Source organism: Sparus aurata, chromosome 19 (genome assembly GCF_900880675.1).
Source record: "Sparus aurata chromosome 19, fSpaAur1.1, whole genome shotgun sequence".
Taxonomy (NCBI): domain Eukaryota; kingdom Metazoa; phylum Chordata; class Actinopteri; order Spariformes; family Sparidae; genus Sparus; species Sparus aurata.
In genome coordinates, this window is record NC_044205.1 from 7,731,901 (window position 1) to 7,744,885 (window position 12,985).

At 44.3% G+C, this 12,985-nt stretch overlaps 1 protein-coding gene across 1 annotated transcript in view; it reads left to right on the forward strand.

The window, feature by feature from the left end:
- Window positions 1-957: 957 nt before the first annotated feature.
- The window catches only part of vstm2a (V-set and transmembrane domain containing 2A), an 88,501-nt gene continuing 76,473 nt past the window's right edge, over window positions 958-12,985 (forward strand). Inside the window, exons 1-2 of the mRNA XM_030398688.1 lie at window positions 958-1,736; window positions 3,086-3,252. Of these exons, the coding sequence (XP_030254548.1) occupies window positions 1,658-1,736; window positions 3,086-3,252 (246 nt within the window). The 5' untranslated portion in view covers window positions 958-1,657. The remainder of the gene's footprint in view (window positions 1,737-3,085; window positions 3,253-12,985) is intronic.

The window sequence follows — 12,985 nt, forward strand, 5'->3', positions numbered from 1 at the left end:
ACAGGAACTCGACCATTACTTGAATCTAACCTACACGATTAAGAAGAAAGCCTTACAAAAAGCACTGCTATGCAGAAAAGTACAGTCTGTACAATAGCGGAAATGTTATGGTTATTCACAATTACAGATTTGTCCTGTTATGACATTACATTACAAACACTATAGATAAATGCTACATTCACAGTTAATTAAACTTTACTTGTCACCATGCTGCTAATAATGATGAAATGCTTCAAAAACAATTTATTAAGAAACTGTAAAACTTTATAAATACGTGTTGCTACTTTATAATGGACCTCCAAATAATGCATTCGTGTAGTTAACCATTTACACATGATTATAATGATCTGTTCCAACTTGCGATTGTATTTACTTAAGTTTGGTTAACTAAAAATGTATGGATGATATGTGATGATATGTGTGCGGTGCAGCAGCGGACAGCAGGGACCGGTGATTATCCACATGACTTTGGACCAGTCCCTTTAATGCCTCAGCCCACGGACACTTGAGTTGATGGAAGAGAAAAGTGCTCGTCCCATAAGGCTGATCCCTGATCGGCCTCTGAATCAATTAAGAGCAAATATTAGGAGTGGCACAATTTGTGCCCGTTGCAACAAAAGGGCAGAGTGTTCTCGGTCCGCCCGGGAGACTCATAACACTCCAGCAGGATGTCTTCTATCTTAATGACTCGGGACAGGCTGTGCTCGCCCGGCACTTGTCGGGTCGCTTGGTCCACCTCCGTCCCCCATCTCCATCTCCATCTCCATCTCAATCCCTCTTTGCTCCCATCTGATGCTACATAGTTGTTTAATGGCCTCTGAGACGGGCTGTCAGAGTGTCTCCTGGCTGCATTAGTATCAAGATGGTTGGACACACCCACACTAAATACGCACGCTTATTCATTACTGTAAAACATAACGGCTCCGAGGTGGCAACTTTTCCTATCCTTCTTCTTTAAAACAGCCCTGGTGGTGGGAGGCCTCTTAAAACATCTGTCATAAAAAAAAGGGGAAAAAAAAGAAAGAAAGAAAAAAGAAAAGTACGGCATCAGAAAACAAACTCCGCATCATCTGGCGCTTAGCATACAGACGTTTCAGAATACAAATCTCTCAGGAAAAAAAACAACAAAAAAAAACAACAAAAAAAACCAAACGTGCGCTTATTTTGCTTTCGGACGCAGAAAAAAAAAAAAAAATGCGCGGCGCGTTTTCAAATCAAGCGGTCAAGGTGACAGCAAGGGACCGGATGAGGACTAGATTTGCAGAGGTGTGGAGTGTGTGGATGCCACAGTGATCCACTAGACTGACGTCTCTCCGGCAGCGCACACGCGAACACCGCAGCCCCGGTTATTCCACAGACTTCAGCACAGCCAAGCAGTCGACAGTGTCTCCTGCAGAGAGGACGGAGAAGGGGGAATAATAACACAACTTCGGCAGCGACAAAGCTGTAGTCTTTTTTTTTTCTTTCTTTCTTTCGTTCTTTCTCTCTGTGCAGCATGTTACACCTTCGGCAATCTCCGTTTCAACACACTCGCCCAGCAACTGTTTGATTTTTTGCTGGTTGTGTTAGGGCTCTTCTCGTTTTGTGGACGGATTCGTCTTTTCGGCTGATGTAAAAGAAAAAAAGGGAAAACAAAATCGACCCCTCTTACATTGGAATGATGTGGACCTCTCACGATACTGTTGGATTTGTTTTCTTAGCCGGATTTTGCGTGCAATTGGGATTCTCCTTCGAAGGTAAGAACTGCATTTATTTGTTTTTCATATATATTTTTTTATTTTTTTCACAAAGAGTCGTTCTCAGCGCATCGTGTCGGGCTCCGGTGCCCCTGCGCGGCGGAAGGCTGCTCGGTCGGACAAAGTGTTAAAAGTGCGCAGCCTTTTTTTTTTCTGGAAAAAGAGAAGGAGGCTTGTCGGAAGGGGAAAAGATGAGATGTTTAAGTGCATAACGGAGCAAAGGAAGGAAGGAAGCGGGGGGGAGGACAAGCAGGAAAGGCTTGAAAGATGAGGATGGAGAAGGTTGTGTGTTTTTTAACCCCGTGATGACACACACACACACACACACACACAAATGCAACTGGTGATTGTTTAGCGTGCGGGAGGAGAGCGGGCGCTTTTGTTTTTCTCTCTCCTCCGATTTGATTTCACGCCAGAGAATGTAGTGATGTCTGTTAAAAAAGGGAAAATCGAACTTCTTTGGAGAAGTGGCCGAGCGGCTGCGGGGGGCGTTCAGCGCCGCGGACAGCCGCTGCTGCTGCATGCGGCTGTCCGCGGTGCTGAAAACGTTGAGCCTCCCCTGCTTCCATCCTCCATCCTCCATCCGCCTGAGCGCAACACTTTCAAACTGCCTCCTCCTCCTCCTCACGGATGCGTCCCCCCCCCCCCCCAAACCCCCCGAAAATTACTGAGGAACGATCAGTGTGAACACGGCTGTTGTGATGGAAATGATGATCAAAGTTTGAATATTCTCACTCTTTCCTCCTCTACCGTCGCCGCCACTCTCCTCTCCTCTCCTCTCCTCTCGGCTGCCGCCCCCCCCCCCCTTTTTTTTAGCCTCTCTCTCTCAAACCAAACTCATTTATTATTGCGTGTGCTTTCTCCGCGCTTCGCCCTCCTTCTGGCGCAGTCAAGTTTATTTAGTATTTAATCGCGGTCACGAAGAGTCCGAGGAGGGGCCACGGAGCGGCACCAAAACAATGGGGATGAGAGGAAAAGGGGAAAAAAAAAAAAACCAACAACCTGCGATTAAAGATATAGATATAAGTGAATAATGTAGCCCCGGTGCGTTATGTAAATTCCCAATGAAGACGCGTCAGGATCTGTGACGGGGGAGAGACGGAGAGAGGGAAGAGGGGAGGTGGGGGCTCTCTCCTTCAATTAAAAACAAGAACGCACCTTTATCAAGCGCCTGCTCTCACCAACACAGCTGCCGTCCCCACGAGCACACTCCATTCGGAGTGATTAATTCATGGGCATTTCTTTTTGCGTGCAGAAATCACATAACTGTCTCCATCATATCCCTCCCCCCTCCTCCTCCTCCTCCCCCTCCTCCCTCCTTCCACTTCCTCCCCATCTCTCATCTGCAGGTCGCTTCACGGATCTGCCCTCCAACATGACGGTTAAAGAGGGACAAAACATAGAAATGGCGTGCGCGTTCCAGAGCGGAACCGCGTCCGTCTACTTGGAGATCCAGTGGTGGTTCGTGAAAGCGCCGGAACCCACTGACAGCGAGGAGGACGTCGATCCCGAAGAGGTACAAGGGGCCCCTTTTTTCTCCCTTTCATTCTTTCTTTCTTTCTTTTTTTTTTTTTTCCTTCTCTCTTCTCCCCCATCAAAAAAAAGCTGTGGGAGGTATGTCTCTAAGCACAACCCACTCCAACAAGTATCCGCGTTATTACGCACAAGCTCCTTTATGTCGCCGGGCGTCGTGCCCGTGTGGCAGCTCTGGAGACATCACGGGCTCTCACGGTGCAACTTTTCACACTGACCCGGTTTCCTTTCAAGGTGCGATGACCTTCAAAATCTCCAGCTGTTGCCTTGAAGTGATCCCAAAGACGCGCTGCTAGCTGCAGAATCCCCTCATCCATCAGGAAACACCAATAGACGTCCATCCGCAGTGCGGGGGACACACTGTAGTGACAACACATCAACACAGCGTTTAATATCCAACAGATAAATCTAAAAAAGACCTTGCAGAAAATCATCATTTTTACGTTTTACAGTGAACTCAGCGACTAAAGCTCAGGAAATGTAGTTTTCTTTTTATTCTTATTATTCAAAAAAGATATTCTCCGATGTTTTAGACCTCGGTATGAATTAGTTTCTCCATCTGACCATCTGAAGCAAGACACAGCCACTGTTATCACCTGTTGTGGAGTGAACAACAGGTGTAATCCCTTATTGAGTAAATAGAAAATAAAACAGATGAGACAAACAGGACGTTCCTTATAGAAATTCATTTTGTATATAGAACAGCACGAGTAGTTTGGCTATGGAGAGGAAACTGTGTGGGTTGTCTTGGTGAACCACATGGTGGCATGACCGTGTTCACTACGGTGCCCCTGAATGCCCAAACAGGACGTGTGTCGTGTGTGTGTGTGAGCACTGAAAAGCTGATAAAACTCAGTGAGTATATAGAGCACGTGGATTGGAATATCGGTTCACAGGTCGATGTCTTGGAGGGTTCATGAATGGTTTATGAAGCATTTCATTGTAGTGAAGTACTGAAGTCTGAAGGTGCACTGTGGGGTTCTGAGAAAGAAATGAAAATAAACCACCAGGTCCCAAGAACGCTGTTTGGCACGTGAAAGACGGCCACAGCACCTAGATGGTCCGGCCAGTAAGACGATGGGACATTGTGCCGTCCTCTTTGTTCATTTAGTTACATAAAGACCCGTCAAGATTTGATCGATTTTTTTCTCCCCCCCCAAACTACATACTGCACCTTTAATGAACCGTGAAGCCACCTTGAATTTTCGACGGTTATTTGCGAGCGTTAAGTTTTCACAGCGGAATCCTTTTTGATGAGACACTGTCACTGATCCATCACGTCTCTCTGATGTTATCTGTTTCCATATCTGACTCGGTAAGTGTCACTTCAGCGTCCCTGCCTCCCCTCAAACGGTTAAAACGATCCGTCCGCACTCTGAGCAGACAGCAGACACGTCAAGAGAAAATACAAACATTAATCAAGGCCTCCTTGTTGGATAAAAAAAAAAAAAAAAAAACGAAAAAAAAAGAGCGAGCTCGTTCTGGATATTAATTGCATAATAAATGAGGTAAATGAGCCCGACTATTCATGAAAGGATAAAATGTGGCTGAATCAATACAGCCGTATTCTGGTATATTGCCTAATTAAACAGTGCATTGGAAGTGCTGTGGCATTTTGTTATGTATTGCTGTTGCGTTACTGCCGGCTGTGGCAGCTTCCCTCGCCCCGAATAATGACTGGCTTCTTTAGAGGATGAGAGCGTCTGGATGTGTTTACCGCATTCAAATGGAATGAAAATGACTTGCTTACATATTGTATGGCAGGTAGCTGCTCGTCAAGGTTCGGAAGGGTTGGTGTATTGTCATGGCAGACATCAAACGGTGCTCTGTCTATTTCTGTGACAAAGAGGAGGAGACATGAGTGAGTGAGTGTGTGTGTGTGTGTGTGTGTGTGAGTGACAGGGGGTGGCTGGATATCCATGTGGCTTTAATTATTGTTCCATTGTTAACCCGGCTCTCGTCGTGGCGTCGGCCAGGCTTTGATGTGGGTTTGATCCCACGTGACTCTTGGATGTTGGGCTGAAGTGGCCTATTGATGCAGACATCGCATTGTTACCCACATTTCTTATCAGGGAGGGCTGTTTGAAAATGAAAGCCGCTGTGTATGCGTATATGTGTGTGGGTGTGTGTGTGTGTTTGTCCTGCAGTTTGAATGGGAACAGTGTCAAGGCTGTGCGAGACACGCTGCTTGGGAAGCAGCTGGTCTCCTGGAAATTTAGAGGAAATGAGCGCGACGTCTTCGAATGCAAATACGTATGCAAATGCGAGCTGGGTGCGCGAGAAGCGAGAGTCGTCGGATCTTTGAAACGGTGACATGAGAAGAGGGGGAGCGTGGAGAAAACAGACAGCAGTTTCACGTGGAAACGGTGCAGCGGAAGGGAAGGGGCGCCGGATGTGGATGGGTGGGCGGATTCTTCAGCTCCAGACACAACCCCCGGATCACTTTTCAACTTTACAAATGGAATTTTACGTAATGAGACTGTGTTGTTTTGTTGTGACGGTTTTATTGAAAGCTTTTCAGTCACATCACAAAGAAAGAACCCACGTACCTCGATATCGTGTCATTTTTTCTCGACGTCTCGACAGACCCCAACCCGACAGAAGTCAGGGGTCACCGGTGTCGTCTCAGTCGTCCCCGGGGTAGAAAGCAGACCGGACAGTACAAACAGTACTGACCGTGCAGACAAATCTAATATGCACCCATACATTAATACTAAACAGTCTACTCTTCTTCTCATGAAAGAAACATAAACGAGGCCTATTGATCACTCAGGTCTTTTGAAGTTTTGCTCTGGTCCGCTCAAGTAGCTGAGAAGTAGTAGAAAAAAACGTGTTTGATTTTCCCGCTACATCTTGTCTAATCTCTTTTTTTCCACATGCTGTTTGGTTCAGTCACCCAAGGTGTAGTCCTTTTTTTTTAAAAAAAAGGAAAGAAAAGGAGAAATGAATTATTGCTTAGCTCAAACCAACAGGAAGATAGAGTGAGCCCGAGTGTGTATGTGTCTGAAGCACTGAAACGCTGCTTTTTGTAGTCCTAGCCGGGGATCTGACGAGACCGTCAGCTGTACATTTCTGCTAACCGACGCGGACATGTTGAGACTTCATGCTTCTTTGTGTTTGAACTCGACCTTTCTTCTGGTTCAGTTTTCTTTTTTATTTTTTATGTCATGGCAATGGATTGATTATTCTCTGGCTAGGTTGAGGCACAAAACCCAATTGGTTTGGAAAAAAACATCACGTCTTGGCTAAAAAAAATATCTACTTCGGTCGTCAGCAAACCCAGCTGGAAATTGTCCTGATGTCTCCTTGTAATTGTCGAAACACTTGAATGTTGTTCTCTTCATTTGGCGGCAGTCTCACCCATCTGTTGCGCCACTGCGATGAACACAATATGATTTGTGCTGTGCTGATGTGATAAAAATGAAACTCAGTGGATTGAATGGTGGCTTGAAGTGGTTTGCAGAACATGTGAAAACTGGGCTGAAAATATACACGGACAAATACGTTCAGTGTAGAATTTAATGGAACTGTTACACTAAGATGGTTAGATATGGAGCGAAAGTGGGAACACTTTCGCGGAGGACATGACCTGTCAGAGGACATGTCCTCACATTAGCAGTCGCTGGTTACACCAGGAATACACCAGAATCTTGAATCTGATTGAGTTGCATCGTGGGTAATGTAGGTGTTTTTGACCGCTAACCAAAATCCATGGAAATGTAAAGACGATCAGTCTGGTTCTCTGGTTGAAATTTGCAGTCTTGAACTGCGCTCACTGTCTCGGCGAGCCTGTAACTCCGTTGCCGTCCCCTCCACCTCCCGATGCGGAGGCCAGGTGGTGAACGCGATATGACGCGTATTGTAGAAAGCTCAATATGGTCCGAAACCTGTGACAGGTACAAATGTGAACGTATCGGCGGGTCCACAGAATCGCTAATTGCCAACATGTCATCCTGGCAACTGAACCGTGCATAAAGGAGTTTTATCTGATTATAATGAAGCCAGTAAATCACCTTTTATTGAATTTTATTGAATTTACACTTGGCTGATGGACCAGATTCATCTGAAAACAAACCAGGTTTAAACATTTTAAGTCGGGAACATCCATTTTATTGTATTTCTAATATGAGAAAAAAGTGGCCGGCTGGTAAAGTTCATGTGGATGTGGTGGAGATGTTAATATTATATAAATCGTCTGTGGTTACATTCCCTCTTCTCTTTCATTATAAGATAGCCATGAACTTTTAAAGATTTAATTCCTCTATGTTGACGTATGGGTTAAAAAAAATAATCTTTTTCCCGTTCGGCCTGACGGTATCACATACATATTCTGTTGAACAGTCGCAACGACACCAACGCCGACTATCTTCTGGACTGATTCTGAAACATTTACATATTGTATCCATATACACACATATATTTAAACACACGCTCTCACACCTTTATGTCAATCCAGACAGGCACACAGACGCAAATGTACACATCTGAATCTGCTGTATCCATTTGTCTGTTTGAGTTTCAACCACAATTGAGCAAACTGAGATAAAGGCCTTCGTAGATTACATTAGTTGCGTTGCTTCCCGTTATGGAGCAGTGTTGATCTGTAACGTATGGCTGCACCATTTCATCAAAAACAAACTTCATAGGCATCTCGCGCATCATTTTACAAACATTTCATTGAGAAGCCTAACCCTAACCCCACCATAAACAAAGATTAGGGGGCATTTATCTGCCGGTCCGTAAATGTGTCGGCGTTGGAAAGCTGGAAAACTGCAGTCAAATGACACGACAAATGACGACTAATGGAATTACCCTCCAGACAATATGTGTTATCTAAACTGATGCTCCTAAGGGTAAACATGACATCATTTGCAATCACAGAACTCAACGTGTTGAATTCATGTAACGACTTGGTCATGGTTAGTGTAAAAGCGGCTATGGGTTGATAGTAAAAACTATTCTGACTGCCAGAACAAAACAGGGAGCAGAGAAGGGTGGCGTAGTTTTTAGCTAACGTGGCACACGGAGAAAATGTGCATTTCTTAGGGACTGTTTTAAGATGCGCTTTAATCCACATTTGCTGCAGCCAGTGTGGGATTGAGAATTCAATTCAATTCAATTCAGTTCAATTCAATTCAATTCAATAGGCTTTATCGGCATGGCGTTGGCCGAAGCACAATTACAAGGAAATAAGCAAAAAAAAGTGTGAATGACAGTATTAGTTAATAGAATAAACCAGACAATGGAACAGATGATAGGCAAAATGACACACACATATACACACACACACATACAACACTGAAACATGTCGGCTTTTGACGCGATGACAAACATCAGCACACTGTTGATGTTTCAAATTTGTTTTGGGGGAAAATGATGCTGTAGCGTTGACGTTGCAGTGTTTGCGCCCGTTTAATGAAACGCCACGAGACCGGACCGGACACGGATTAGGGAAAAAAGAAAGCAACAAAACAAACATGTCAATAGAGGAAAAGCTGCTGTTTTGGCTCCGGCTCCCACAAGTGGTGAGCGATCCTCCTCTCAGATTATAAATGACACGCTGCCAAGTCATAATTATGCACAAATACAGAGAGGCAGAAAACAAAATATTCACACCTCCATGACAAAGAGAATTCACGCTGCTGACGGGATTTGCTGCACTTGTGATGTTGTTGATTCAAGTCAAAGAGTAAAGATGCACAGAGAGGCGGAGAGTAATGGCGGGGCCCGGGTGTGAGCTAAACATTTGCTGTTACAGAACACGAGCAGATTGCCGCGGCGGCGACGGGTCATCACTCTGTATGGCACTTTTGGCTTCAGACATTTTACAGCAAATTGTGGCAGTGTGGGGCGTGATTACACATGATTGTGTCGAGCTGTTTGATTTATTTATTTTTTTCCTTTTGCAGGCTCAGGGACTGCTTTTGGTAATTTGCGATTGTAATCCACGGAGGCTGAAAAAGCTCTCAAAAGATACAAAGAATATCATTTTGGGAGAGAATAACATGTTGAATTATGAGCAGGGGGAGATAGTTTTTATTTTTTTTTTTGAATATACCACTTCTCTTATTTTAAAAGCACAGCGAGTACCCCTGGTGCTTTTTTTTAATATTAAAAGAGTAAAAGCAAAGCCATCTTTGTTCCATTTTTACATTGCAGGTTTCATTTTTAGATTCAACTGTCCAGGATGACAGTAATGAGATGGATGAGGACTGTAGTCAGACGTGCAGTGTGCCATACTGATCAAGCCTTCTGTCTCTGCTGATCAGCTGGGCAGTCCACTTCTTTCGGATGCTCTAGGTCTTTTGGTAACCTCGCCAACAACAGAGATCTAGGTTCAGTCATGAGCTAAAACCTTCAGTAACTTCATCAGCCTCGTGTCTGAGGTTGTTTCTGCCTTCCCCTGTATGCTCCATTAGTCAAGTCATCCGACCTGCTACTCACAACCCTTTTCCTTTGTGACCCTTTTTAAAGTGAAACAGCGTGTACTGGCGACCCCAATCAAAGAAGTCACAGTTGTAGATGTAGTAGTTGGCGAGTAGGTTGAACTCCATGGAAGCGCTGGAAAATGTTTTTTCAATCAAGCAATGTGCGACACCCTTGTACCGGCTGGGGACGAACCACGAAAAGCGGGTCAGGGTTTGGTTCATGTCCTGGTGTAGCTGGATTGAGAAAAAAAAGATCCAGATTTTGTTCAAATATCGATACAATGAACACTTCCTCTGTTTTATGACGAATTCGATCCCCTACAATATTTCTGTGACCTTACCAAGTGCTGCGAGTGCCTGTATATTATAGTTACACATTAACTGTGCCGTTCTAGGCACTACAAGTGCAGATTTTGGGGGGGAAAACTTGTTGTTATACACCTTTGCAGGTTAGATAATGATGACGGTGATTGTGAGTTATATGTATAACAACAAAGTTTAGGTGGCGTTTGTGTGATTGCGTAATGTTGCTGCTGCACATTCGATGAATGGACTTCGGGTTGGATAAGGGCATTGATAAACTAGCCCGTACTAAAAAAAATATGTATATATATTACTGAGTTATAAATCACCATGGATGCAGTTAGTGAATGAGGAAGTGAGGAATGAGGAAGTGATGCCAAAGTGATGACAAACCGCATCATGACAAAGGTTTTAGGAATTTATGCATTGTATTCATTGGAATCAAAGTCACTTTACGAGATGCAAAGATGATATACATTTCATTTCCAATGACTTGAAGGCGCAAACAAAATTATTTAGGCGACTATTTCGGTCGTCCTTAGTCTCCAGTGTTTGATTGGCTGTCATGTGAGTGTAATCCTGTTTAGCAGCCGGCTTGAAGCCTACAATGACAAACTGACTACAAAGAAATTATGAATCATCTATCGCTGGACATCGTACATCCATAACCCATCCACACATTCAGCTGGTCCTCAGGCCGCCGCCCCATCTAGCCACGTATCTGTCACGTCTGTAGTTACTCTTGTGATGTCATAAATAAAAGTCAGGGGTGAAAGCGCGGTGGAGGTAATAAATACGCCAACACTAAATAACTACACCCTGAGGCTGTGGGCTCCTGCTTTGCTGCTTTGACCTCCATCATGGAGTCAGAAAGCATAGACAGCAGAACACAGCCTCCTGGGTAATGGTATTAGCTGGAGGCTGTGTCACACATGGCGGACAAAGAGCCTCATTTCCATGTATTTCAATTTAAAAATACATTAGCCAATTCCCCTTTTGGTTTCAAACCCCTAAATCCCTCTTATTCTGAAGAGGTGGATTCGATTCTTCTTGGGGTTTGATCTCTCTTTTTTATCCATCTAATCCAGCGGGCTATTGTTTGCTATGAGATCAATTTATTGAGTAAATCTTTACAACCCTGCCCACTGGTAATTCTATTTGGTGTGGGATTAGGTTTGGATATAAGGGAGAAAAAAAAAAAAAAAAAAAAAAAAACAAGGGAGGAAATCTGAGTTCTATCTGTGAAGGTAACTCCTCTGATCCTTTCAGCCAGTGCTCTGTGAGTTTTGCAGTGGCGTATTTATATTCCTACTCAGGTGAGGAATAAATACATGAAAAATAAAAACAGCTTAGAATCAATTTAATGCTGTCTGCGAGGGAGGGGAGGGGGGGGGGATCGCTGCGTATCTGGAATATCAGAAAAGCTACACCTTGGCAGGGTGAATTTTTCGAAGCTGGATCAAGCGAAGGCACAAAGAGTCGGGGGGGATGATGATGCTGCCGGAGACTCGACGCAGATGTGTGCTGTTTAAAAATTCATACCGCATTCCGTTCCTCAAATACCGCTCCGAGTGCATGAGTGGCTAGACTGCTGCTGGATTCAGACCTGGATTTATCTGACCTGGGAAATGTTAAAAGGCGGCATGATGCGTCTGATGTGAGATGAATTAAAAAAAAAAGCAAAAAGGAGAAAAAAAAAAAAAAAAAAAAGGCGAGCGGACATGATGTGAGGCCGCCCTCGCCCAGGCCCGCCAGCGGAAAACAGGGATCAGCTGCGTCCTGCGGTCAGAATACAAATGCCCATTACATAAAACATCCACTGGTGCTCTTTGACCAAAAAAGCACTCGAGCCACAGCGAGCTTTACCTCTCTTAACAAGTGAGTTTATAAATCCAGTGGGTGTAACAGCAAGGAAGCATAAAATCCATCGTCTGCTGTACTCTCTGAGTGACCTTACTGTCTTCCTCCCCGCCCCTCCATCACCGCTTGACTGCAGCCCCCCCCCGACACCCGTGCTGTGATAACTGCACCGGGAGTCAATATGATGCACCAGGCGGAGCCCCGCTAACTGCTCTCATCAGGCCCCGACGCCCGCCTATGCACACACACGTCGGTAATGATCGTAATGGTTTCCAAATGGTACGAGATGAATATGAGTTCTTCGCGGGAGGTTGTGTGTGAGCATGCACCGACACATGAAAGCAGCCCGCTGCTTTTCATTTTCGACCAGTGGACTGTGGACCGCTCGCTGCCAGGCTCCGCCACAGTCATCAGTCATAGGAGGAAGGCTTCTTTTTTTTAAAACTCACTAAAAAGCTGCTGCGTCACTGCATCGTGCCGCTGCATACCTGGCCTTGTGTCGGACTTCACCGGAGTCACGTTCTCCCCATTTTCTGTCCAAAAAATAACACGTCTAACGTTTAAGATTAATGAACGTGAACACGCATTTGTTTCCTTCAGTTTTACGCTTCCAGCCGAGCCAATTAGTACCCTTTGAACTCAGCGATAGAAATGGTTCGTTGGTGCCTACGTTGGTGTTTTTGCCTATTGTCATGTCATTTTTTTTGGAGTATCTTCACATACTTCATATCCCTGGAGTCGGTACAACCTCAGTTAAGAGGTTATTTAACTCACATAACAATAATACATGATAAAGATAATAAGATTATGTCTGAGACTTGAAAAAAAGGCATTTTCCCCATCAAATAGATTGGTACTTTTGCTTGTATTGATGCTACTGTATGACGATCATCAAAGGAACGATATGCTCACAATTGCAAAAAACACTAAAACATAAATGAGATCATATGCAGTACCAATTTATTTATGTATTTATTCACAAGTATTGATTAGATAAGGACGCGTATACTGAATTATTAGCTAAAGATAAATGAAGAGGGGGCGGGATTAGATTAGTTCAAACTTCTTCCTACTCCTTTTGGAACATGTCATTAGAATCGCCTGTTTTCATACGAGCTGTTTTTG